The sequence below is a fragment of the Hydra vulgaris genome, chromosome 03 (genome assembly GCF_038396675.1).
Source record: "Hydra vulgaris chromosome 03, alternate assembly HydraT2T_AEP".
In the NCBI taxonomy this organism is placed as follows: domain Eukaryota; kingdom Metazoa; phylum Cnidaria; class Hydrozoa; order Anthoathecata; family Hydridae; genus Hydra; species Hydra vulgaris.
Genome location: NC_088922.1, coordinates 1249221 through 1276847, shown reverse-complemented (window position 1 = coordinate 1276847; position 27627 = coordinate 1249221). Strand labels below are relative to the sequence as shown.

Sequence of the window (27627 nt, the reverse complement as noted above, 5' to 3'; positions counted from 1 at the left end):
GTGAATGAATGAATGATAATTTTTTTTTTAATATGAGATAATTAAAAGCTACAAAATCTTAATACATAAAAATGGATGAACCTTTGTTAAAGAAATTAAAAACTGAAGAGTTTCATGAAGATAAAATATCTGCACATGATAATAATAAGTTTATAGATAATCAAAATGGTAACAATAAACAAGATGGCAACAATAAACAAGATGGTAATATCAGGCATCAGACTTTCTTAAATGAACAAAATGAAACCAATATTACAAAATCAAAAAAGTCTATAAATATTTACGATCGAAAAAATGAAGAAAAAGTTGGCATGCTACATTTTGTTAATCAACCATGTCAGTTTTCTGGAATATTAAAACAAAGGTTTGCAGACTTTATGGTAAGAGAATGTGATTTAGAAGGAAATCTTGTTTACTTGAAGTCCTTGGAACATTGTGATAATGGAATATTTGAAGATAATTCAAATCAAAATATTGTAGTTCCAGTTGATGTTGATGTTGAACAAATAAAAAGTTTTGTGTTGAGCGAGGATAAATCTAAAACTTTAATCCTGAAGAAAGATGATGACAAAGAACATCGCAAGCTTGTCCACAAATACATTAAGGACACATATAAAGATATAGGTGACTGCAGAGTGTTTATGTTTTTCTTCAAAAATATTTGTCACGATTCCTCAACTTTATTATAAGAGGTCTGGTAAACATTATTTAAATTTTTTTTTAAGTTCTTTTTCTTTAAAGTTACAAATCCTTTTAACTTTTTTATTTTAGAAACTGGTACTGAAATGTTACCAGATGGTTCCCGTGCAATTATACTTTCTTTTAAATGTGCTAAACAGCAAAAGAGTCGCAAAAGTAACGCATGGCCAAATAACCTACCAAAATTCTGTCATTTTACACTATTTAAACAAAACAAGGATACCATGGAATGTATCAGCTTGCTTGCAAAGTTACTGCATGTAAATGCTAGCTGTTTTTCATATGCTGGAACAAAAGACCGTCGTGCTACAACTGTTCAACGAATTTCTGCTCAAAATATATATTCAAAAAATCTTTTAGGAGTTAACAAGCGCTTAAACAATATTGTTTTAGGTGACTTTGTTTATCGCAATGAACAATTAAAATTGGGTGATTTGACAGGCAATGAATTCACAATTATTATACGGAACGTTCAAGCTGATGGTGCAACTGTAAACCAAGCTTGTAATTTGTTGAAAGAAAATGGCTTTGTCAATTATTTTGGTCTACAAAGATTTGGTACTGGAGGTGTTGCTACCCATGAAATTGGTTTGAAACTTTGTTTTAAATTTGATAATCGAATAATTTAAAATCCACTTTTTCACTATTAGTTTTTTTTTATTTGTTTCTTTTTTAGTTTTTTTTTTTAAATATGTTTCTTTATTTATATATTCTTGACTTTAATGCTAAATTTTTATTAAAAAAATTAAACTTTAGGTAAAGCACTTTTAAAAAATAACTTCTCAGAAGCAGTAGATATGGTTCTTATGCCTCGACTAAATTCCAATGATTATGATGCTGAATCAAATGCAAAAAAAATATGGACAGAAACAAAAGATGTTGCAAAAGCATTTGAAGCGTTGCTTAGTTGCTTTTCAATAGAAGGAAAATTATTAGCAGCATTAAACCAACAGAAACATGGGTACAATTTTTGGAATGCATGGCAGACTCTTCCACGTAATAATCGCCTTCTTTATCTTCACAGCTACCAAAGTTTTATTTGGAATCATGTGGTTTCTAAAAGAATAAGTGTATGTTTTTAATAATTAAAAAAGTTTTTACTTTTAATAAGAACCAATCAGAATTTATATTAAAAGAATTAAACTTTTGATTTAATCATAACTGTTTAAATAAAGACCAAGTTTCTTTATTTTAAATTATCAAATATTAATTTTGTATTTTTTTTTTTTAAGATGTATGGTTTATCACCGGCTGTTGGTGATTTGGTTCTTACTGGAAAAAAAGGTAAAGCTTATTTAGTTTATCTAATAAAAACTGGTATACAATGTCATTTCATGTCAATTCATTCAGACCATGCCATTATATATATCAGGTTTTTTTACACAGGTAAGAGGACTTAAAAAATTAGAGATCAATTAAAATTTCTAAATCTGAGCAGATCTTAAAATTAAAAAATTAAAATTTAAGCTTCTCCAAGCAGATCTTGGAATATGACTGTTTGACTTTTAGCAAGTATTAGCCCTTTAGTTTCCAAAGAATTGCAATTTCTATTTAAAGGTTTTATGTCAGATAACTTTGAAAATATTTTTTCTTTTTACTTTAATGTTTGTACCAGACTGGGGTGAGGAATCCAATGAAATAATCAAAAACTGCATAAGTTGATATTAAATATTCCTTATTATTAATTTGGGTATTATGATGTCATTTAAAAAAAAAATTTCATGCTTTCAAATATATTTGAAAGTGTGATTTCAAATATTTCAAATATTGGGTTGGGGAATATATTCGTAGCGTCTTTATATTTAATTTTATCTTACAACGATTTGTTTCTGTTTAATAAAGTGTAAATATTCATTCGATAGAGCTCTTTCTGCTCTACAAAACTGTCCTAATCGTCTTTTGGAATAATTTAATTTTTTGTTACTTTTAAGGCTTAAAAATGGAATATCAAGGAGGTAAAAAACAACATTTTCGACACCTACTTTTCTTCGCTTTTCATCGAGGCCAAAAGGCTGCTGAAGCAACCGGGGACATTTGCAACGTATACAGAGACAGTGTCATAGGTGAGTCCACTGCACGAAAATGGTTTGCAAAGTTTAAAAATGGCGATTTTGATGTCGACGACACACCTCGCAGCGGGAGACCTTCTGACTTCGACGAAGAGCGTCTCAAAGCACTTTTATAGGAGGACGGTCACCAAGCAGGTCGTGAATTGGCTAAAAAAAATGAACTGTGATCATAAAACAATTCTCAACCATCTTCATTCAATGGGATTTGCTGAAAAATTGGGAGCCTGGGTACCTCACGAGTTGAGCGAAGTAAACAAAGAAAATTGCCTTCAAATTGCTTCTCAACATCTCGCCCGCCATCGAGCAACACGTGGTCATAAACAGCGCTTTTTGTATCGAATCGTCACGGGAGATGAGAAATGGTGTCTATACATTAATATGAAGCAAAGGAAGGAATAGGTGGCACCAGGAGATATGCCAAAGCCCAGAGTCAAGCGTGACCTTCATCCAAAGAAGATCATGATATGTGTTTGGTGGGACTGGGAGGGCATGGTGCACTGGGAAATGCTCGATAGGAATGTCACGATCACCAAGGAGCTCTACATAGCCCAGCTACGCCGCGTAAATGAAGCTATTCAACTGAAAAGACCTCATCGACAAGGCCAAACCATACTCCTTCACGACAACGCCAGACCCCATGTTGCACAAGTCGTCAAAGCCACACTCCAAGAGCTCGAGTGGGAGGTCCTTCAGCATCCGCCGTATTCTCCGGATCTTGCACCCACAGATTACCATCTTTCCGATCTCTGTCGAACCATATGAGGGGCGTTACCTTCAATAATGAAGAGGACCTTAAAATCTGGGTCAATAACTTCTTCGAGACTAGACCGGGCGATTTTTGGCGGAAAGGCATTGGCAAATTGGTCGAGAGTTGGGAGGAAGTCGTAAACAGCGATGGCGAATACATAATCGATTAATTTATTATTATAAGTAAAGATTTCCCTTAAATAAAAGTCTTTGATAAAAATGCTACGAATATATTCCCCAACCCAATATATTTGAAAGCGTGATTCAAATATATTTGAAAGTGTGTATTGCTAGAAACCAACACATGCAAAAATGCCTGTGAGTTATATATGTGTGCTATATGTCCTCTATATATTTTCTATGTTCTTTTTAGCTTAAGTCCGTTCTTTATAGTTAATTTATATATATTATTATTATTTATATATTATATATACTTTATATATATTATATAGCATAAGTTTACATATATTATAACTTACAGTTAAAGAAGTTCTTAATAGTTAAAGACCGAAATGGTATATAACTGTTGAAGCATCAGGTATTCCTATATTTGTAAATGTACCCACCGTCAAAGTACAATATTCATAATGGATGCTATACAATAGAAATATAACTATTAGGTTCTGATGACAAAAGTTGTTTGTGATGTAACAAATAAGGACTGTATGGTTAATTGATGTATTAACTTTCTGGGTATAGTTTTTTTAAATAGATTCCTTGATGCACAACTAGTTAGCAATGATTAAGTATTATTTTATCAGTGACAGCCTACAGACCACACAGTGATGATACAAAGTGATGTCTGAGGCTATAACAAGTTAACAGCTTATTCTTACATTGAAAAATGTAGTACACCAGCTTTATTACAAGTATATCTTTTAGTGGAACAATCACGGTATAATAGTGAACAGAATTAAGCAACGAATCTGGTGCAGCAGGCATTTCCATCAAAAATATGGCAATTAAACCTTGATCATTAAACCAACCATTTCCAAAAGGACTTGGTGGGTTAATTACTGCTATATTTGATCGTTTTCTGATAAAAGGTTCATAATTAGCTCTTTTAATGTGTAGCCCAAGTGAATCTTTGGTGGTAATACTTCCTCACTAAATTTACTAGATTTAAATAATATGTAACAAGCGGAATTAACTGATTCCTCTTGTTCAGCCCCGTATAAATCACAAACATATGTTTCCAGTACATTTACTAGTTCATCAAATGGTGGTACTGAATTACGTAAAGTTTTAAAAACATCTATGTACTTAGCTTTCTTCTGAAGGACTTTAAAAGAATTGCTTTTCCTTTTCCATAAAATGCACTTGTTGAATTGCAACCTTACATTCCAAAGAAAAAATATAAACAGTTTAAATTAATTTCAAAATCTGAATTAACCTCTAGTTTTTTATCCCGTCTAAACACTACAGTACTGTTAAAATAATCTATAGAAAGAAAAATTGTCACCTGTAAACAAATGGAATCCGGTCATAGCAATCGACAAATCATTACCGAGATCAAGTTCACATTTTTTTATATTGATGATGCGGCATTTGTTACCAACACCAGCATCGAAGTATACAGTTGACGAAAGACAAGTTGACAGAGCAAATATAAATACATCAGTATCAGGACTTCTAATAACAATGTTTTTATAGTTCAGTGATGCATGCATAACCTTGTATCAGCTTCTTCATGGCCACTGGCAAGCTCAGGGACTTCAGTTACTGTAATATGATTGTCAATTGACTGAATTTTGTTACATAAGTTTTTGTGTGTGACGTAGAGAGTTATATTGCCAAGAATTTCTGGATCACATTCACACCAAGACATGAATAATAAATTTATTTGCTCCTCTTTAATTCGTCTTAGTGACATAAATTTTTTTCACTGCTTTGGTATATTTTGTGTACCACTGTAGATGGTAAATGCTTGTATACCTGATTGTGCACGTTTTTCTCTTTCAGCGCTCTTTATGCTAATTAAAAGGTAGTGATCAGATACAAAGTTAACATGAGATGATTTATGGTGAGCAGCTAATCATATTACTTGTTTTCATTAGCTAGTTGCTTGAAGTATTTCATTAGCTAGCTGCTTGAATGTATTGGGTGTTGTTTTTATCATTTGTAAAATTGCCATAGCATCAATGAGTGGAGCCTTTTCCGCAGGAATAGTGGTCACGATAAAATAATTACATTTTGCTTCAATGTTTAGTAACTAAGCCTTGTACATTTTAACTAGTGAACCTGTGGTTGTTGACAAAAACATAGGATACACTCCCAATGAATATGTTAGAATCTGTTTTATATTGACATCTCTGGCCCTAACAATTAGTACTAGCCTAGCAAACAAATCTCTGTCATTCTTTAACGTAACTAGTTTGCCATTAGAAGACTTAGATTTTGTTATCTTCTTTAGGCTAGTAAATGTTTTTAAACTATTTCGTTTTATTATGGAAAATATATTAGGATCTTCACACAAGAGTTTCTTATTGACAAAGGAGGTTAACTGTTTCTCCCCTATATCATGGGGATTTCGTAGATCAGATTCAATATCAGTGGGAGCGACAGAACCTGTTGTGGTGTTAAGTAATTCTTTGCTTTCAATTGTAAATGGATTTATCATTGCATCAATGATATTCATCACATTTTGAACATTTTCCTTGTCTTTTAGTATTCTAAGCTGATCAAGGTCTTTTTTGTACCTAAAGAGTTGATTCATTTGAAGCCAATTTATTTTAGTTTACTACTATTTATTTTTGTAAAGTTGACAAATACAGAAGATTCATTACAAACCTTTTTTTTATACTGATCCCCGCCATTGTTTCGCATTTTTGTTATTGCAGCTCTATCACTCTGAACTAAAATCCACCTATGAACTACTTCTTGGTGTAAGGTAGACCCAATAATACCAGCAGTAGTTTTGCAATTGCGATTAGCTGTTTGTTCAACGGCTTGATCACAGGCAACTGATGAAAACCATATTCAGTCTGCCAGCGGGCTGTCCATTGCTTCGATAGTTCATTTTTGACCCCTCTGAGAAGAAAATTTTTATTTTTAATCCTACTTAAAGTTACTTAGGTATCTGTAAAATGGGAAAAGGTATATTAAAATATTTTATTACAAAAAACCATAACGCTATGTTACTAAAATTACTAGGATATGTTTTGTTGAGCAACGTCATTTCTAATTAAAATGCCGAGAGATACCTAGAATAGTTAACTCAATCATAGCTGAAAAACCAAGGTAAAATTGATCTAATAGTTGACAAATGAAGATTCCAATCACTGCAGCGTGTGGCGTTAATGAACAATAACAACAATTCTACTATTTCAATAAAAAATGACCAGAATGGAAACATTGGCGACTGTTGATTTGATTCAAAAATAAAATCATCATATCTATATCAAAATAATAAAATAAGTGCTAAACCAAATGGGAAAAAGGGGCAGTTTAAAGAAAACACGGTTTCAAAAGTAATTTAAAAAAAAGAAAGAGCACAAAATTACTAAAAAAAAGTAATAAAAGTCAAAACAGAAAATAAGAAAAAAAATGAAAAATATTTCAAAGTGGTTGCGTATAAAAGCAATCAAAAGATGCAAACCGGAGTCTTTAAATTGTTTACCTATAGTACTAATGTATAGCATTACTGCATCAAAATCACCAATACAAATGATTATACGCTCCAATAACCAATTGCCTTTTTACACCTGACTTGTTCAGCTTTAGCATATAATGCTTCATCAAATACTACTATCATATGACGCATCAAATACTACTATCATATGACGCATCAAATACTACTATCATATGACGCATCAAATACTACTATCATATGACGCATCAAATACTACTATCATATGACGCATCAAATACTACTATCATATGACGCATCAAATACTACTATCATATGACAGTATCCTAACTTATCTGCTATCGCAATACTCTTCTGAAAAATTTTATTTACTGTGGAAATTTCGGTAACTGGTGCATTAATTACAGGTAAGTAACTTATAATAGATTCATTTAATAGCTTTGTATGAAGAATTGTTTTGAAACCTGGCTAGCCAGAAAGCAAAATATTAGAATCGTTAACTTTACACAAAATATAACCAAAGTTTATCAGTCTCGAAAATGATTGATCTATCATATGTTCATCTTCTCTAATTGAAAATCGTTTTTTTTTTGTAAAAGACACTTAATTCTGGTGACTTTTTCTATCCTAAAATAAATTGTGGTATCTCTATGTAAGGTTTAGGTAATGACCTTTCACTTTTTTAAATATTTTTAAAAGATTGTTTTGATGTAATTTTGGAGTTTTCCATTTTCATTTGTATAATAATCCCATTGGCTATATGCGACGCTCCACTACCTGAGCAAGTTTCCTCTCCAAAGTCAATGTTATCCCAAACAAGTGTGGTAAACACTTGTTTGGGATGACATTTATATTTAGTTTAGCCAATCCTGTTTCTTGTGATCTAATAACTGAATTCAGTACACTGCCCAAAACCATTTAGAATATTTAAAAGTTTTTTTGACCCCGTATTTGTCTTGAAGCCATACTAAGCGCTATATGTTTTAGAGGTGGGTTTTTTTGTTTTGATTGTAAGAAAATAAAGTTTTTTTGTTTTTTTTTTAAACATCTTTGCTTCCAACAAGGCTGCAAGCAGCCACTAATTAAAGTTGGAAGTTACTGAAAGAGAAAAGATTGTAGAGCAAGATAATGATTGACGGACAACTTAAAGGATTGCAAATTATATGAATCAGGAAAACAAGATGAACGAAACAAATTCCAAAGAGCTGATGTTCGAGGAAAAAAACTAGACGAATAAGCGTTTTTGGAGCACTTAGGAACAGTCACAGAAAAAGGATAAGATTTAATTGGATGACGAGTAACACGAGAATGAATTTTAGTAGATGGAACAAGAGACGCTAGCTCTTTAGAGCAATGCTCATTATAGTATTTGTAGAAAAGAGAAAGAGAAGCAACATTACGACGATGTGATAATGGTTGGAGGTTGGCTGCAAGAGCAAGTCCAACTATGTTTGCAATGCATTTTTGCACCTTGTCTAAAAGAGAAAGGGTATCGTTAGAAGATCCGCCCCAGATATGGCAACAATATTCCATACAAGGACAGATTTGAGATTTATTGAGATAAAGAATAGAATCCGGAGTTGCAAAATTAGCAGATGCTAATTTTGCAACTGATTTGATATATGGTTTCCAAGAAAGATTGGAAGTAAGAGTTAATCTTAGAAGGTGAAGAGTAGATGACTCATCGAGTACATCAGCGTTCATAAATATAGGAAGATCTAAATTATTGCGATAACGATTGGCTGAAAAAATTGAGTTTTATCTGTATTTAAGTTCACCAGCCACTGTGAGCCCCATGCTGTAGCAGAAGTGAGATCCTTTTTAAGCTCAAATGCCCCCTCCAAGCAATCAGAGAGTGTTGGTTTCTTATCACGACAAGAATAAATGGTAGTCAGAGTTCCCACTCCTCCTTAAAAACCTTAAATATCCTTAAAAAAAAAAAAACTCCTTAAAAGTCCTTAAATAACCTTAAAAAAAGTTAAAATTTGACTGCTATCCTTAATTTCTCCTTACTTTCTTTTTTTTTTATCATCTAGGAAATTTTATTAAAGCAAATGGGTTATACTTATTTATAGAGAAGCATAGTTACATCTTTGATGAGTTAAAATCCTATACTTTTGTTTTATATATATATATATATATATATATATTATATATATATATATATATATATATATATATATATATATATATATATATACACACACACACACACATATATATATATATATATATATATATATATATATATATATATATATATATATGTATATATATATATATATATATATATAGTTTGTTGCGTTTGGGAAGCACGGAAGGAAAAAAGTGATTCTTACGCCAACATATACGTCACTTTTATTTACTTTTGACTTTCATCCAACATTTGCGTGTTGGATGAAAGTCAAAACCATTAATTTAATTACCAATTAATCGTTTTTTAAAAAAACCACAAAAACGCAAATTTAATTGACCAGAATGTTTTTAAAAACATTCTGAATGTTTTTAAAACATTCTGAATGTTTTTAACAATATAAACAATGTTTTTATTTTTATTTTTTTTAATAAAATGTTTTTATTTTTTTTAATAAATTGTTTTTATTTTTATTTTTTTACTGTAAATCATGCGCGGAGTGTTGCTACATCGACTATCTTATAGCCTGACTCGCAAGTCAGTCAATGGAGTGCTGCTACATTGACTGACAAATAGCCTGACTCGCAAGGGAGTGCTGCTACATCGACTGACAAATAGCCTGACTCGCAAGGGAGTGCTGCTACATCGACTGACAAATAGCCTGACCCGCAAGGGAGTGCTGCTTCATCGACTGAGGGTTTGGTTGGGGCAGGCAGTCCATCATTAATAAAAAAAAAATTCTGGTCTTGCATTTTAATTTTTATTTTTTGTCAACAAAATATGGAAAAAACTTTCGGACAACATATAAGGGTTCTATACATATATTTATATATATAGATATATATATATATATATATATATATATATATATATACATATATATATACACATATATATGTGTATATACACACACACATATATCATATATCAACCCTCTTAGTATTAGAGTAAGTTTTTCAATGTATGTTTTTGGCTTTTTGTATTTAACTTTCACTTTCTTTAAATAATTTTATTTTGTTTTTTTAACAAGTGTACACAGTTCTATAAGGGATAAGTATTTATTGACCCTCTTTTTTAATTAAAGCTATATATATATATATATATATATATATATATATATATATATATATATATATATATATATATAATATATATATATATATATTAGTAGTAGAAAATCACTTAACAAAAATTTTTTCCATTTAACACTGTGTTTCATCAACAAAGATTCATCAGATTTCTGATGAATCTTTGTTGATGAAACACAGTGTTAAATGGAAAAAATTTTTGTTAAGTGATTTTCTACTACTAATATAATTGCTCTGTTCTTTTAAGAACATTGAGCACTCTATTGTGTAGAATACTTTTTAAAGTTGTTTAAATATATATATATATATATATATATATATATATATATATATATATATATATATATATATATATAATACATACATACATACATATATATATATATATATATATATATATATATATATATATATATATATATATATATATATATATATATATATATATATATATATATATATATATATACATATATATATATATATATATATATATATATATATATATATATATATATATATATATATATATATATATAAATATAAATATATATATATATATATATATATATATATATATATATATATATATACATATATATATATATATATATATATATATATACATGTATATATATATATACTTAATTACAGCTAAATATATATACTTTAGGGAAAAAACCATTAGCAAGATGTTAAACAAACTTCATATTAAAAAGATTGTTATATTTTTTTCACTAATTACCTTTAGATGCCTAAATATAAAAGTTTCTGGAATATTTCGTTAAATAATGATAGTTACACTTCTTGATTTCAGAAAGATAAATATACCAGCCTTGCAAGATGCAAAGTTTGTTTTAAGTTGTTCTCATTAGCAGGCATGGGTATAAAGGCTCTTTTACCCATTTTACCCATTGAAAGTTTCCGCATCTCTGCATTCCGGATTTTACCAATGCCCAATATAAATTATTTTGCAATAATCAATTTTTTTTCGTGCTTTTTTAAAATTTGAATCGTGCAAATTCGTTTTTTTAACTATAACTTTAATTAAATAAAGCTAAATATTAAATAATCACTTAAGTACCTTAGATGTATAAATGTATTGATGGAAAAACTTGATTTATCAAATTGTGCAAAAAATCTGTTTCAGCAGAGAAAAATATTTTTTATGGTTACACTTACGGAGTGCAAAACTTATTAAGAATTTTAAAAAACCATATTGGTAACTCTAGGAAATTTCTATACTATAATTTTAGACTTTGCTACACACCTAGATCTTGAATAAAGTGTTTAATATTCCTAATAAGTTCAAAAAAATCATATATTCAAATGTGTAATTGTATGAAATAATATGATGTAAAGCGATTGCCTAAAGAGGGTTATGTTGTTGTGTTCAAAGAAACTTTGCAATCAGTACCACAAAAGCCTATCAAAGGAATGTATCATTTCAGATATGCTTCAGAAGGAAGCAGTTTTGAAAGCAGAATTAATTTGGTATTTAAATATTGTTCAAAGCAAATACTCTTTTAGATCAAGTGAGAATAAGTCTAAACAATTTGCTTTCATGTTTCCAGATAGCAAAATTGCCAGCGACTTTTTATGTGGTCGAACAAAATCTGGCTATATTGTAACTCATGGTCTTGCCCCTTATTTAAAAAAAATTCTGATAAAAGATCTTACCCTGCAGGATAACTTTGTATGTCTTTTTGATAAGTCTTACAATAAAGTTATAAAGAAAGGTCAAATGGGCTTACATGTGCGCTATTGGAATGAAGAGAGGAATACTGTTTGTACAAGATATTATAGTTCAGAGTTCATGGGAAAAGCTGTAGCCCCAGATATTCTAAATATGTTTAAATCCCGCATGACTGGTTTGAATGCTGAAAAAATGCTTCAGGTTTCTATGGATATCTCTAATGTAAATAAACTGTTTTTGGAAATGCTCAACAAAGAATTTCATAACAATGAATTAAATACACTCATTGATATTGCCTGTGGTTTACATACTATCAATGGATCCTTATAAACTGGTGCTAAAGCTACAGATTGGAACTTAAAGAAGTTAATGTCTTCAATGTACTAAATGTCTTCAATGTACCAAAGTCCATCAAGAGCAAGTGATTATGAAAGAATAGCTGAGGCAACATATTTTCCTTACATATTTTGTGGCACTTGACGGGCTAAAAATCAAAGTGTTGCCAAGAAAGCAATAGAGGTTTGGTCAAAAGTAGTCTTGTTGACTACTGGAAGTCTTTACCAAAAAGTAAGCAACCTGGACTTGGTAAATCAGGGCAAAACACCAACTTTTAACATCAAAGTACTCAAACAAATAAAGTTTTAGTTCCTTTAAAGTTGAAGTTTTTTGAAGAAATTAGTGGCAGTCTAAATACATTCCTTGGTAGGTGATATTTGATCCAGATGCAATTTTATTGCTTTTTATGTAATATATTTTGTTTTATTAGAAAATTATAGAAATATTCTGAGATATTCTTTTCATATTATTTTTAAAATTTTGAGAAAAAATCACAAAATGTTATTTTCAATCTTGCATTTTTTTTTTCTTCCAGTTTCTTTTCAAACTGATAAACCAATGGCTCCTTTTCTGGTGGTGACTCTTGAAGAACTATTACGCAACTTTTATGCGAAGTTCATTCGGTTAGATGTTTTTTTTAAATGACAAAACTACAACATCTTTGTTAAAAATAGATTTGTTTAATTACACAAACTGGCTTTCAACCAGCAAGATTAATATTAGTTTTTCATTGAAGGATTATCTGTAGCAACTCAAGAGAAAGACAAAGATTACTGATGTTCAAATGGACAAGTTCAAAAAGGAAATATGTAATTTTGGTGTCTCAATGTGAACTCATATTATTGGGAAAAGCCCTTTGTCTTCACTGGTTGCTTGCTGTCTGGTGTGTATTTCTCCATCGTTTATGGTTGAATATCACAGAAAAGTGTGATTATTTTTTTGACAAACTGTTGATGAAGCTTGTTACTTTCAAGAAAATTAGAGCTTCTGTTGGTGATTTAGCTAAGAAAGAATATTCCAGGTTCTGTAAAAGTGTGGTCGTTGATAACAAAAGTATTTTTGACTTTTGATAAAGATATGGATTGGTTGGACTACTTTTTGTGGGAATACACTGAAAGAAGTATTTTGATGAACAATGTTCAAAAGCCCTGTCTATAGAAAAAACATTGAAAATGGAAGCAAAAGGAAAAGTTTTAAAAGATATTGAAATTGTCAATACTTAAAATTGACAGACATTATCTATAATTGAGAATTTAAAGAAGTCTTCTGATGAAACTGGATTCTGTGCTGAAAAAAGAAAAACCTTAGGTTTATTCCTTGAATATAAATGTTTTTTTTCAGTTTATATCACTAAATGTAATGTCATTATTTAATGATTCCTTTTCCATTTCGATGACATTAAAGCTGATATATCATAATCTAATGCATTAAAAAGAGCCACTTGCAAAAAACAAGAGTTACTAGAGAAGCTATATGTTAAAAAAAAGAAACTTGTTGGAAAAAAAAAAGAAATTATATGTTGACCACGATGATATATAATATATATATATATATATATATATATATATATATATATATATATATATATATATATATATATATATATATATATATATATATATATATATATATATACATATATATATATATAAATATATATATATATCCAATATATATATATAATCCAATATATATATATATATATACACACACACACACATATATATATATATATATATATATATATATATATATATATATATATATATATATATATATATATATATATATATATATATATATATATATATATGTATATATATATTCATTTATAATAGTTTATCTATCTGTATTTAAAATTTATGGAAAAAAGAAAGATTCTGTTTTTAATATAATTGTTTTCTCCTTAATTCTCCTTACTTTTACCTTCAAAAAATTGTCATTCACGAATGAATCTCCTTAAATATTAGGAAAATATCTCCTTAAATCTCCTTAAAATCCTTAATTTTAGCCCCAGTTTTAATAGTGGGAACCCTGGTAGTATCATCAGCAAACAATGCCACCTTAGAAGTGAGAATATCTAGAAGATTGTTGATGTAAATTAAAAAGAGTATAGGGCCAAGGATAGAATCTTGAGGAACCCCTAAAGTTACAGAATAAGAAGAAGAGTGCTGTTCATCAAGGACAATTTTTATGCTACAATTGGAAAGGAAGGATTCAATAATCTTAAAGATGTTGCCAGATACACCATAAGAAGAAAGCTTATGGAGAAGACCAGCATGCCAAACTTTATCAAAGCTTTTGAAATGTCAAGAGCGATGGCCTTAACCTCTCCACCTTTATCTAATGCACAATAAGACCTATTAGTTATTACTGTTAGCAAATCAGCTGTAGAACGAAAAGATCGAAATCCATATTGATGGTCAGAAAGTAAGTTATTAGATTCAAGATGAGAAATTAAGTGTTTGTTAATTAAAGAATAAAAAACCTTGCTTATGATAGGAAGAAGTCTAATAGGACAGTAGTTAGACAAATCAGACCGCTCTCCAGAATTTTTGAAGATAGGGATAACAGATGCCACTTTCCAGCAGGCTGGAAAACAAGATTCTGATAAGCACTTGTTAAATAATTTTGAGAGTATAGACGACAGCTCCGGAGAACAGTTCTGCAAGACAATAACAGGTATGTTGTCCGGGCCACAAGCTGTAGAAGAGTCTAGGCAGGAAATCACTTTAGATACAGGAGCTGAAGTGATTCGAATGTCAAGCAATGGATCAACCTGTTTGTTTCAGGTATCAGGTAGAACGCAACTAGTGGAATTAAGAGATGATATTGATGAATTGTTTTTGGCTAACAATCTGTGAGGTGAGGTGACAAAGTCTGAACCATACAAGAGAGGTGGAATTAAAGATTTGCTCTTATTGTTGATACTATTAAAGATTCTCCAGAAGTCACGAGAGCCTAATTTTTGAGATGAGATATGAGATTTCAAGTCCTGCGCAATGCTTTAAACTTCTACTCTATCTTTTATATCTAGTTCTACTTTACACTCGAATGTTGACTCATCTGAAAGTCCAAATGTCCATGCTAAAAAATTAAATAATGAAGTTGGTACAAGCTCATCTGCACATTTTAAATTCAGTTCTGTTGCCTTAGGAGGCCATTCGCAATTCATTGCTGAAACTTGTAGAATATTTTTAATTCTATTGCTGCAGTATACAATATCTGCAATGAGTTTATAACTGTTTTTTTACTAAAACATGATACTTGATCTCTATGAATTACTTCATTGTCAGTACAATCTGACTCAAAGTTACTGCTACTTTTTTCTCTAACTGCACTACTTGCTGATTCATAACTGAGCCAATGTTAAAATTTGCATGATAAACTATCTCATTCATTGCTTTTTTTTTGGTCTGTAAAATACTAAATCTGGAAATTTCTCCTGTACTCTTCTTTTAAACCTCCATTTGTTATATTTGGATGCATCATGATTTTCTTCTAATTTCACAATTTTTACAAATGAAGAGAAGATATCAGACATGGAAAGGTTTTCTCCATCTTCATACAGTTGCTTCTCTATTTGTTTAGATAGTATTAGAAATGACTTCTCATAAAGACTTTCAGGTTTCTCACTGTTTTTATGTGTAACAAAGACAGTATATTTGGCATAACAATGCTTATGGTATTTTAATTCTATACAAGAGCAATCTTTGTCTATATATGTAACAATATATCCTCATCCTTTTTTTTCCGGCTGTTTCTCGAAAACGCTCTCGGCATAGTAGGTAAGACAATGAACCAATTTTGATCTACCCTGCATTTTTGACACCTATAAATAGACACAAAAAAATTACAATTACGTGTGTAACCAGTCAAAATTACAATCACTAAATAAATTTAAAGTTTGTAATTTTTACAGGGTATAAATACACTATTGAGAGTGGGAATTAAACCCATGATTCCTGAATGCATGTTACCATTACATAATCTACCTGGTTTACCAATGAATCTAATGTAAACTAAATTAGCTTTTAACTTCAGTAGCCCTACTTCTAAAGTTTATATTAAAAAAATACTATAAAGTATTAATAACACTGCTACACAATGCGTACTAATTTTTCTTTTTTCTTGCAAATAAAACATATATCTGTGAGAATGGCAACTCTCTTTCTACACTATTTTAAAACTTGTGATGATCGCGTTTTCTTTTCGGAGAGGATACAGAAGCATTTAAGGGTGTTCTTTCTTTTTTTAGTAACTTATCTTGGTCTTTTTCTGTTTGTTTTTGAGCTCTTTCAATTTTTGTTTTATTTGTAAACAGTTTATAGCAAGCAATGTGGCAAAACAACATTCTGTTTTCATTTGCCTCATCGTCAAAGGTAATGCCACAAGATAAAGCTGTTTATAAAAAAAACAATCATTATAAAAATTTACGTGATTTTAGTTAAGACGATAAAACTTTATAGTTAACTCAAACAAGAAGCTCATTGGATAATTTTTTTTCTGTTTTATGTTTTATTTTAAAGCAAAGTATTGAATTCCTCTCCAATATAAAGTCGTCCAATTTGTTTTATATAAAGTCAGTTACTATACAGTTACTATACAGTTTACTATAACAGTTTATAATAACATATTTATTATATACAGTTTATAATAACAGTTACTATACAGTTTTATATAACAGTTACTATACAGTTTTATATAAAGTCAGTTACAGTTTGATACTTATTTTTTTGAAAACGCAAAATCAGAAATTATTTTTTTTATGTTAATTTAATTTTCGAAAATTTTTTTGCAAAAGCACTAACTTTTGATATTCTCTTTTTAGTCTAATATTTTATATTTTTTTCAGATATAATCGCCTTAAAACTATTGTTTTTAAGATGAAAATAAAAAGTCAAAATTTTTAAGTTTTTTTAAAATAATTTTTTAAACATGTTTTATGTAAATTGAATATTATTTTTGAAGTTTTTATATAATTTCGCTTCTTTTGAGTACCAGGTTGACTTCTTTTAGAAAAACTTTTTTATTCAAAGTATTTGGGACCTATCAAATTTTTAAGGGTCTTGGGGCACCCCTAAAAATATTTTTTATTAAAAAAAATTTTAAACCTAGTGTTTTTGTATTAGATAAAACACATTTAGTTAAATGCAGCAGACTATTTAAAAAAAAGTTGTTTTTTGTACCACCCCTAAAAATATTTTTTATTAAAAAAAATTTTAAACCTAGTGTTTTTGTATTAGATAAAACACATTTAGTTAAATGCAGCAGACTATTTAAAAAAAAGTTGTTTTTTGTACCACCCTAATATATAATTCAGTTACATACATACATAATGCTCTTAGTAAAAAATTTGCTTTAACACAGATAAATGGTTTCAAAAAATAAAATAATTGCTGAGAAAGTTTAATCTTTAATTAGGGACACCTTGCTCTTTAATCAGGAACAATGTTGTTAATTAGGCAATATTAACGTGTCATGGTCCACATTTCTCAGGCAAAGTTATTGTTTAATTTGTAAGCTTTGAAATAAATATTAGGAGTAGGTCAGAAAAATAATGCGGCCAAACGAAGAAGTTGCACTTTTTATAACAAGCAAAACCGTTAAAAAAATTTGTTTCAAAAATTTTGCAGAAATTGCAAATGGTTTATATTATAAGAATATAGCTTTTAAGTAACTAGAAAGCCCAAAATCTTGTTTCCCTTTTTAATATGAAAACTCAGTTTCATTTATTAATAAGAATTTAGTAAAGATCCTCAATATATGATTATTTTAAAGCTAATGGAGGCTTCATTCACAAATCTTTTAATTACAAGATCAAGTGACATCACTGATCAAGTGACATCACTGATCAAGTGACATCACTGATCAAGTGACATCACTGATCAAGTGACATCACTGATCAAGTGACATCACTGATCAAGTGACATCACTGATCAAGTGACATCACTGATCAAATGACATCACTGATCAAGTGACATCACTGATCAAGTGACATCACTGCCAAAAGCAAATGTAACATAAAAATGCCAAAAGCAAAAAGAACATAAAATTTGTAAACAGAATTTCAAAAAATATATTTGTGTATTTTTATATATATATTATTTACATATATTATTTTGTTTACATATATTATTTACGAATATTTAAATTTACAAATATGTAAAAAAAAAATTAGCATTTTTTCTGTATAACTTTATCGTTACATACATTTTTGAATTATTTATCGGTTGATGTTATAAAAAACTATCGTAACTTAAAAAAACATACAATTTGAAAAATTATATTAAAAAGCATTTTTTGTATCAAAAATTGCAAAAAGGTATTTTTATTTACGCAAGATTTAAAAATTTACTTGACATATTTTATAAAAATTAATCTGTAAGCTATAACAAACAAGCAAGTACTTTGTTATGATGAGCACATCATTGCCTTGCTCCCCTTGCTCTAAAAACAAAAGAATTTTTACTAAATTTAGCAATTTAATCTTAAAAGTTCATTTAATTAAAATATGCATGTGCAAAAATATCTAGACAAAAAAAAAACTTGAATAAGACTAATAATTAATTTTGAAAAAACTAATAATAACTAATAATAATAATTTTTTTTTTAAACATTTTTTAAATTGAAAATGCTTTATTTTAAAGTATTACTTTACTACTTTGTCGGGAAGCCCTTAGCATTAATTACTGCTTGACAGTGACAAGGCATTGAGTCCACAAGCTTCATAATCACAATAATTTTGATTTTTCCCATTCTTTTTTCAGAGTATTCAATAAATCACGTTTACTTGTTAGTTTTCGACCTGAAATTTGTCGATCAATGAGCTTACAAAGACATTCAATAGAATTAAGGTCAGGACTTTGCTAAGACTATTCGATTAATCGAATTTCATTGGTTTTGAAAAAGTTTTTCACAAGGGTTAAAGTGTGCTTTGGGTCATTGTCCTTCTAAAACATCTTTCCTTGAGGCATTTTGTCTTAAGTATGTGGTAGCACAACATTCTTAACTATATATTTGTACATACTTTTGTCCATTATGCCATCAATCAAATGGATAGGACCGATACAATCTCTATTCAAGTTAGCCCAGTTCATAACGTTTTGACTTCTGTACTTTACTGTTGGTAGCTGGTATTTAGGATCGTTTTTATGGCCTTTTGGAAGAACATATCTAATATTATCAGGTCCAAATAACATAAACTTAAATTCATCACTAAAAAGTACTTTCAATCACTGTTTTCTTGCCCAAATCAAATGTTCATTAGCAAAACTTAAGCGTGCTTTACGATTCTTTTCAAAAACAAAAAAATTCAATTAATGGAATTGACATAGCAAAGTCCTGGCCTTAATTCTATTGAACATCTATGGAAACACATGGATGACGAACTTCAGGTTGAAAATTAGCAAGTAAATTTGATTTATTGAATATACTGAAACAAGAATGGCGAAAAATCAAAATTATTGTGATTATGAAGCTTGTGGACTCAATTCCTTGTCACTGTCAAGCAGTAATTAATGCTAAGGGCTTCCCGACAAAGTACTAAAGCAATTTACTTTAAAACAAAGTAAATTTCAATTTAAAAAATGTTTAAAAAAAAAATCTAAATCAAGTTTTTTTTTCTGTCCAGATACTTTTGCACGCGAAAATTTTAATTAAATGAACTTTTAAGATTAGATTGCTTAGATTTAGTAAAAATTCATTTGTTTTTAGATTTGTAATCAATTTTTTGACATTTCAGTGAAAATTTGAAAGATATTGGACTTTTCATTCAAAAGTTATCTCAAGTTATATTCTTGTCCAGTCACTTTTGCACGCTACTATGTATATACAGGGACGAACTCAGACCTGTTTTAGTACCGCTAGAGCGGTATGGGCGCCCAAAAATTATTTTTGTTTTTTAATTTTTCTTTTGCTTTTTTATTAAAAATAGAAAAGATAATTTCAGTTTTAAATGCAGCAGTATATAAATGATTTTCAGTTTATTTTAGCTACCTCATTTATTCTTCAGGTCAATAAAATGAATTAAAAAGAAATTGCCTCTTTAAGTAACTGACCTTCGGTTACTAAACATAAGTTTTAAAATAATGAATGTTGTTATGAAAAAAACTTGTGAAATTTTATAACAATCGAAAGTATAGAATATTTGCTTTTTCGAAAGATTTTAAAATATCCATTCAAAGTTAAGTTAACTTTTGTTTGTGGCAATTAAGAGCAAACTGCTATTGCGCAAATTTAATTTTTGAATAAATGAACTTTTGATCTTTAGCTTGCTATTTTAATGCGAGGAAAACGAATAAACAAAATGTAAATTTTTTCAGAAAGTTTTGTTTCTTTTCCATATTCTTTTTGACTTTTAAAATAATACAAATAATGATTAATATAACTTTATAAAAGGTTTATTAGGATTTGTTTAAAATAACCCATAACTTATTTATTAAACATTTTTTTAATTGTTGTCTTTAATTACACTTAATGATTAAAAAACTATAATATATTCTTAAAAATATAATATGTTATTAAAAATATAATATGTTTTTTAATCAAAAAAATATAATCTTTTTAAAATTATATTTACTGTAATTATCTCTTCTTTAAATATCTTTAATTTAAATGGCGCCTTTAAATCACTTGAAAAATTATTAACCTTTTGTAAAAATTAAATGACCAAATTTGCTAATATTTAAATCAAAATTTTAAAGTTAAAATATTACTAAATACGTTTATTAAATGGTTTAAAGTATTTAAACATATAATTGTTTGTTTATGCGACACAATGGTCGCAATAAGTGACCAACGGAGCCATTCAGTTACATAGACCTGGGAGATTTAAAAATAGAAGTAGATTGTAGATGATATCATTGAGTGAGAATCTTAAATGAATGTAAAGACTATTCTGCAGGAGGAATAAAATGTTAGGTCTCAGGGATAGGGTGAACAATAAATCACGCTCTAGTCATCCTAAACAAATGATGAAATGTTTAGTCTATGACTAAACAAGTCAATATAGATCCGCTGGTTTATAAACGGCAACCATGGCTAAAATTATTGCACCATACAAAAATAATAAAATAAAATAAGTAGATAACAAAATAATAAGAAAAATGATTAAAAATGATAGTACGGGCAATATAAAAAGAAAAAATAGGCTAATAAATGTGCTACTATTTATGGTCTAAACTCTAGATTATAAATGAAAACTGATAATCACCTGTGTGAGATAAAAGTATATAAATGTCGTTAATGTAACAAATTCATAATATAAAGCTCACAAAGCGCTATTATACGTGGGTGTAAGAGGTAAAAAAATGTTGGTGTCATGATAACCAATCAGAATTAAGTAGTAGATAATGGTGATCCCCCCCTCCTCAGGAATGCACTGCGATCACCAATGACGTTTTGGAGAGCACGAGACCTGCACTAACGCCACTCGTCAGGGGCGTGTCCTTGCAACAGATCTCACCGCCTGCACTCTACGTCATGCTAGTAAATATTGCAATATAACAGAACTACACTACAAAAGCTATAAATCCCAATCCCTATCCCAGTTTTTAATACAGCTCCAACATTCCTAGAGATCTTATGAGGGTGGTAAGGGATGCGCGTGGTGTGAATATAAGCAAATATGTTAATACATATAAATATCATGTACACTTACATTAGAATAGACAAAGGTGTACACATGCATGTATGCGTATGTATAAAAATAAACAATATAATGTATAGAAATAAACTAAAGCAAATAGAAAATAGTAATTAATAATTATGAGTAACTTACCCTTTCTTTTATGGCTGAAATGTGTCTTATAAATATAATAAGTAAATACCACTCATAATCATCGAAACCAAGAATGTTTGTTGTTAGTATAAAAGTAGTTAGTAGAAAATATGGTAGAAAATCTGGTGACTCCAATAGTATGAGAAATATAAATCTTGCCTGATAAGTAGAGACAAAAGCTATCACACAAAACAGACTCAGATAAATTAAAAAATGATTAGCCAGAGATAAAAAATTGCAACCTTGTTGGAAGCAAAGGTGTAAAATAAAAAAGAAATTTTTTAGCTTTGCATTTAATTTAATTAATCTGTAAAGACTATCACTGGAGTATTGGTTAAAATTCAGGAGAAATTTTTCTTCCATTCTTAGATGGTTGCTTTTTTTCTTATTCCAGCGTTTAGGAAGTTAGATAAAATTGTTTTTGATTTCTTTGCAAATTTAATTGAATACTATTGCTGATCCATTGGTAAAGATTGATTGGGATTTAATTAATCTGTAGATTATTAACAAGCAATCTATGTCTTTTATTTAAAAGCCTAACGTATGCCTCACTTTTTTTTTAATTATTGATTTTTTTAAATTTAAATTATAAAAATCCTGTTGATACTGTTTTTCCTGGGTTGTTTACAAGCCAAGTATCTACTTTAGGGTTATATAAGTATTTTAAAGCTCCATAAACACCAATATTTAAAGGTTGATGTTTGTGTGAAGTCTGAGGCAGTAAATTTGGCGCTTTGTTAGGTTTATATATTATATATTTGTAATATTAACGATATTCATAAATCCACACAGGTGGTTATCAGTTTTTAATATTACCATGTTTTATACTGCATTTATAAACTACATTTTATTTACATATATATTGACACTATAGCTCTGTGGATTAGCGCACTGTGTTCCAGAACCCAAGGATTCAGAGTTATAATCATGTAAAAATATATTCTATGTGGAGGATTAGCTCTGACTTCTTCCAATGTACAACACAATAATGTAATGAACATTAGGGTATCTTGCTGGATGTGGTTACATCGCTCAATAACCTAATGACTACGCACACATTCATTCGGAAGGTCCACAATGCACTACGGATCTGTACTTGCTGAATATGTGCTCGAATCTAAAACTCACTTGATACTACATCACACCAGTACTGGGTCTTACCTCTTTTGGCTAAAAGTAATGGCTTTTGGCCTGCGGTGACTAAGGTGTGCATTCAATCAATTGAAATTCATTTTTGTTTCTCCCCTGCCTCTTGAGCATTTATACTTTGTTCTTCTACTTTACAAGAGTCTTACCACTTGATTTTTATTGTTTATTCAACGACGCTATCTGTTTTTATTATCACATCTCCCATCTAACTTCATTTTCTTTTGCTGCATCAATAAAACTGATTGATGTAAGTTTAGACAATTATGAGTTGACTGATTGCAACTCGTGATGTTCTTAAGCAGATGTTCTGGCTTTCACTATCTTTTTGTGCAGTGTTAACCTGTTGACTTCATTTATTTTGGCAGCTTTCCGTTCACTAAAAAAGTTATTTTAAACTTTATGGCTCTGACCATTTCACTAATTTTTGCTTAGGGTTTTTAATAAAATGGTTTCTTTTGCTGAGGGTTATATATATATTTGTATATATATATATATATATATATATATATATATATATATATATATATATATATATATATATATATATATATATATATATATGTATATATAAATACCATAGTGTGTACTTTCACTAAATTTCAGGCAGATAGAAGAGATCAAGGCAATTTAAGTGGTGCAGCACCATGTACATCATGTGCTTTTTCTTGAAGAACATTAGACAAGGAATACTTCAGATGGTTTTCTAATTCCATTATAAACAACTTGACTGAGTTGTAATATTGTTAATATTATTTATATATTGCATAAGAGTGTTGTATAAGTATATTATAAACAACTTGACTGAGTTATAAGTATGAGTGTATATTATAGTATGTATAGTCTTATGTACATATGCTACAAAAATATCAGAAGGTAAAATATTGCTTTTTATCTTATTGTATACTTTTAAATTTTTAAGGAAATTATTTATACAGTAGTGGTGCGGTAGTAGCGACTGCAACACCACTTTGCTTTTTTTCTGGGAGAAATTTTAAAGTCAAACACCACTACTTTCCTGGCATTGCGTACAAATTGTTTCTCAAATAAGCAACTTTTTTAAATGTTTTGAAGTTAAATGAAAAAAAACAAAACAATAACATAGTTTTGTGATTGATTTATAGATCAAAATGGATATGACACTTCTTATGAACTTACAGACAAAGATATTGAATCATCAACATATAGTATATATGATGTAGTTTTGCCTTTACCTGGTTATGACATGAGATATCCATCTAATGGCATACGTCAAGTTTATGAAGAAATGCTAGTGGCTGATGGTTTAGACATTAACAATATGCGAAATAAGATTAAGGAGCTGTCGCTCTCAGGAAAATTACGGTATCAATTTTTTTTATTTGTAGTGGTTCTGATTTTAAATTCTACATAGTCATATATATATATATATATATGTGTGTGTATGTATATATATATATATATATATATATATATATATTATATATATATATATATATATATATATATATATATATATATATATATATATATATATATGTTAGTGTATTCTACAGAAAAGAGTGCTCAATATTCTTAAAGAACAAAACAGTAATAAGATTTTAAAAAACATATAATTTATTTTTTTTTACTGTCAACTTCTCCTTCAACATGATCATCAGGAAGCATTCTGACGATCCTGTTAAAGGTGAAACTGGCAATAGAAAAAAAATGAATCAGGTAAGTTTTTAATTTTATATTTTTTTACTATATTAATGCAAAGTCTTTATATTAATGTTAATGTCCCCCACTATTTTTTTTTTACATTCAACTTCTGGGCATTGAATTAGTAAAATTTAAATATTATCTGGTATGGAAGCCCATACCAAATTAAGTTCAAATTATATATCTGGTATGACCAATTTTATTATATATCAAATTATATATATGGTATGGTCAATTATAAATATATCCGGATTATGGAGCATTATCCTGTTAAAATACTACTTCATTATCATTTACCTTTCTATGGTTGATAATAGGGATTCTTGTTATATTTGGATATATTCTTCAATTTTTTTTGATTCTGTTGCTGACCCTATTCAATCTTCTTATGCCTTTAGCAGAAAAACATCTCCATATCATATTTCATAGATTTCCATATATTTTTTTCTGTAGACAATCAGAATGAAATCGGTTTTTTAATAAGACCTCCGTATGCACATTTGTGAACAATCTGAGTGCAGACAGAATTGAGATCTGCATTTTTATTAGTGTTTACCCGCGATAATCAAGCTTTTTTATAACATGTTGTAAGTAGAGGTATCTTTTTATATTTATGGGTTTTGAACCCTTGATAATTTGAGCGCCTCAAAATGATCTACCGAATAACCTTTTTTTCCTCCAGAATATCTAAAAGAGTTCTCTATTTCAGTTGTGCTCATTCTTTTGTTATTTAGAGCTTCTCGTTTTAATTTATGAGCTTCCCCCTCAGTTAGTTTTTTGGGTTTTCTAAGAGTTTTTTATTTTAATTGTTTATAATATGAACACCACCACCACTATTATTTATTCTCTTTTTCCCCATAAATTCCATAATTTGTCTAATTGATTTTCCTGATTTAACCAGTCCCATGATTAATTCTTTTAGCTTAATGTTCATTTGCAGCCATAAAAAAGAATATGTTTTATTAAAATTAAGTAATATATTAATTTTAAATTATATTTGTAACCATTAGAATATTTTATTTAATTCAAATGGCTAAAAGTACCACACAAAAAAAAAGCTCGATCAATTAATTTATTATATGAAAATAAGAGTCGATTACTATAGAAAATAAGTTAAATGCATGATTAGTTATCAGTTGAATGGGAAATATAATATATCTTTTTCAGGGTTTCATTTTATTTTCGTTCTATAAAAATATTATAAATTATCTTACTTCACGGAAACTTAAACGTAAACTGAATTATTTTATACATGTATTTACTATTTATAAACCTAATCATAAACTAAAATATCTGCAGATATATGCTACAAAAGCTCATAAAAATAAATCATTTAATAAAAAATAAAAATACGTTATACTTATAGAAAAAAATTATTAGTTCCTTTTTTTATATTGTATTTATACAATAAAGAGCAAACTAGCAAACAAAGAGCAAATATAAATGTTTGGAGTAAACTCCAAACATTATATGTTTATACTAATATATCAAACAAATATATGTTTATACTCAAGTCAAATAAGGATATTTAGCAAATTATTGCAATGATTGGAGCAAAATACTACAATGATTGGAGCAAAATATTACAATGATTGGAGCAAAATATTGCAATGATTGGAGCAAAATATTGCAATGATTGGAGCCTGGGAACAAAAAAGCTCTAAAATCTTAGCTACTCAGCGTGAGAGCAACAAGTTGATGCTTTTTTTTTACTATTCTCTACGAAATTTATATTTATTGGTAAATTTTAAATTTAATAAAGTAATATTTTAACGTTTAAAAATTATGACCTTTTAAAATTTTTAACCCTCTCAATTTGAAGGTGATTCCCAGACTCCAATCATTGCAATTTTTTGCAAAGTAACCATGGAGTTTGCTCCATGTCTGGAAATTAAAAACTATCTGAAAAAAAAAGCTGCATCCGCCCCTAATATATACATATGTTGATAAACATAAATTATGTTAAATACTTTTTGAACTTAAAAAGTTAAAGTTATAACTATGGACATTCTCTTTTGCATAGTACATAGAGACAAAAATTTGAACATAATTTTATAAATATATATATATATATATATTTTCTTAATTTGTTTTATTTAGAAATATAATAGTGAAGCCAACTAATATGGAATGGCGTGTTATTCCTTATGACGATTACCAGATTCCGCTTTTGCTGAACGATTACGAACTTTTAACAGGTAAAGAGCATCCCAAAAGTATTGAGGGAAAAAATAAGGCGGTCATGTTACGTTTTACATTACCCGCATCTTCCTATGCAACATCGGCTTTACGCGAGGTTCTTTCGTCAGAGTCGTCGTTCGAAGTACAATGTAATTTAAATTCAGCTGGCTTTGAAAATGCATCAAGTTAATTTGTAAACCTTAAATGTGTAACAGAACAAAAATTGAAAAATTAAGATAAAGTATTTAAATTGAAAAAACTTCATTATTTATTCAAGACGGGAGAATGGGGTACCGTAATACACGTTTGGTTTTTACTTCGTAACTATTTTTTTTAATACGCCTTCTTTTCTTTGGCGATTGGTTTAATTTGTAGAATAAATTTATACCTACAAAATTAAATTAATAACCAAAATGTAAAAGATTATCGTGAGACTATTTAATATAAAATGAGAAATTTGTATCAACGTACCCCACCC

At 28.9% G+C, this 27627-nt stretch overlaps 1 protein-coding gene across 1 annotated transcript; it reads left to right on the top strand.

Moving 5' to 3' along the window:
• The first annotated feature begins 3 nt into the window (after positions 1–3).
• On the top strand, positions 4–27408 carry LOC100205001 (pseudouridylate synthase 7 homolog). Its single transcript, XM_065792030.1, has 6 exons — positions 4–624; positions 772–1287; positions 1456–1769; positions 1932–1983; positions 24410–24629; positions 27069–27408. Exons 1-6 carry the CDS (start codon positions 72–74, stop codon positions 27337–27339), a joined length of 1926 nt encoding a protein of 641 aa, XP_065648102.1. The 5' UTR covers positions 4–71; the 3' UTR covers positions 27340–27408.
• Positions 27409–27627: the final 219 nt, after the last annotated feature.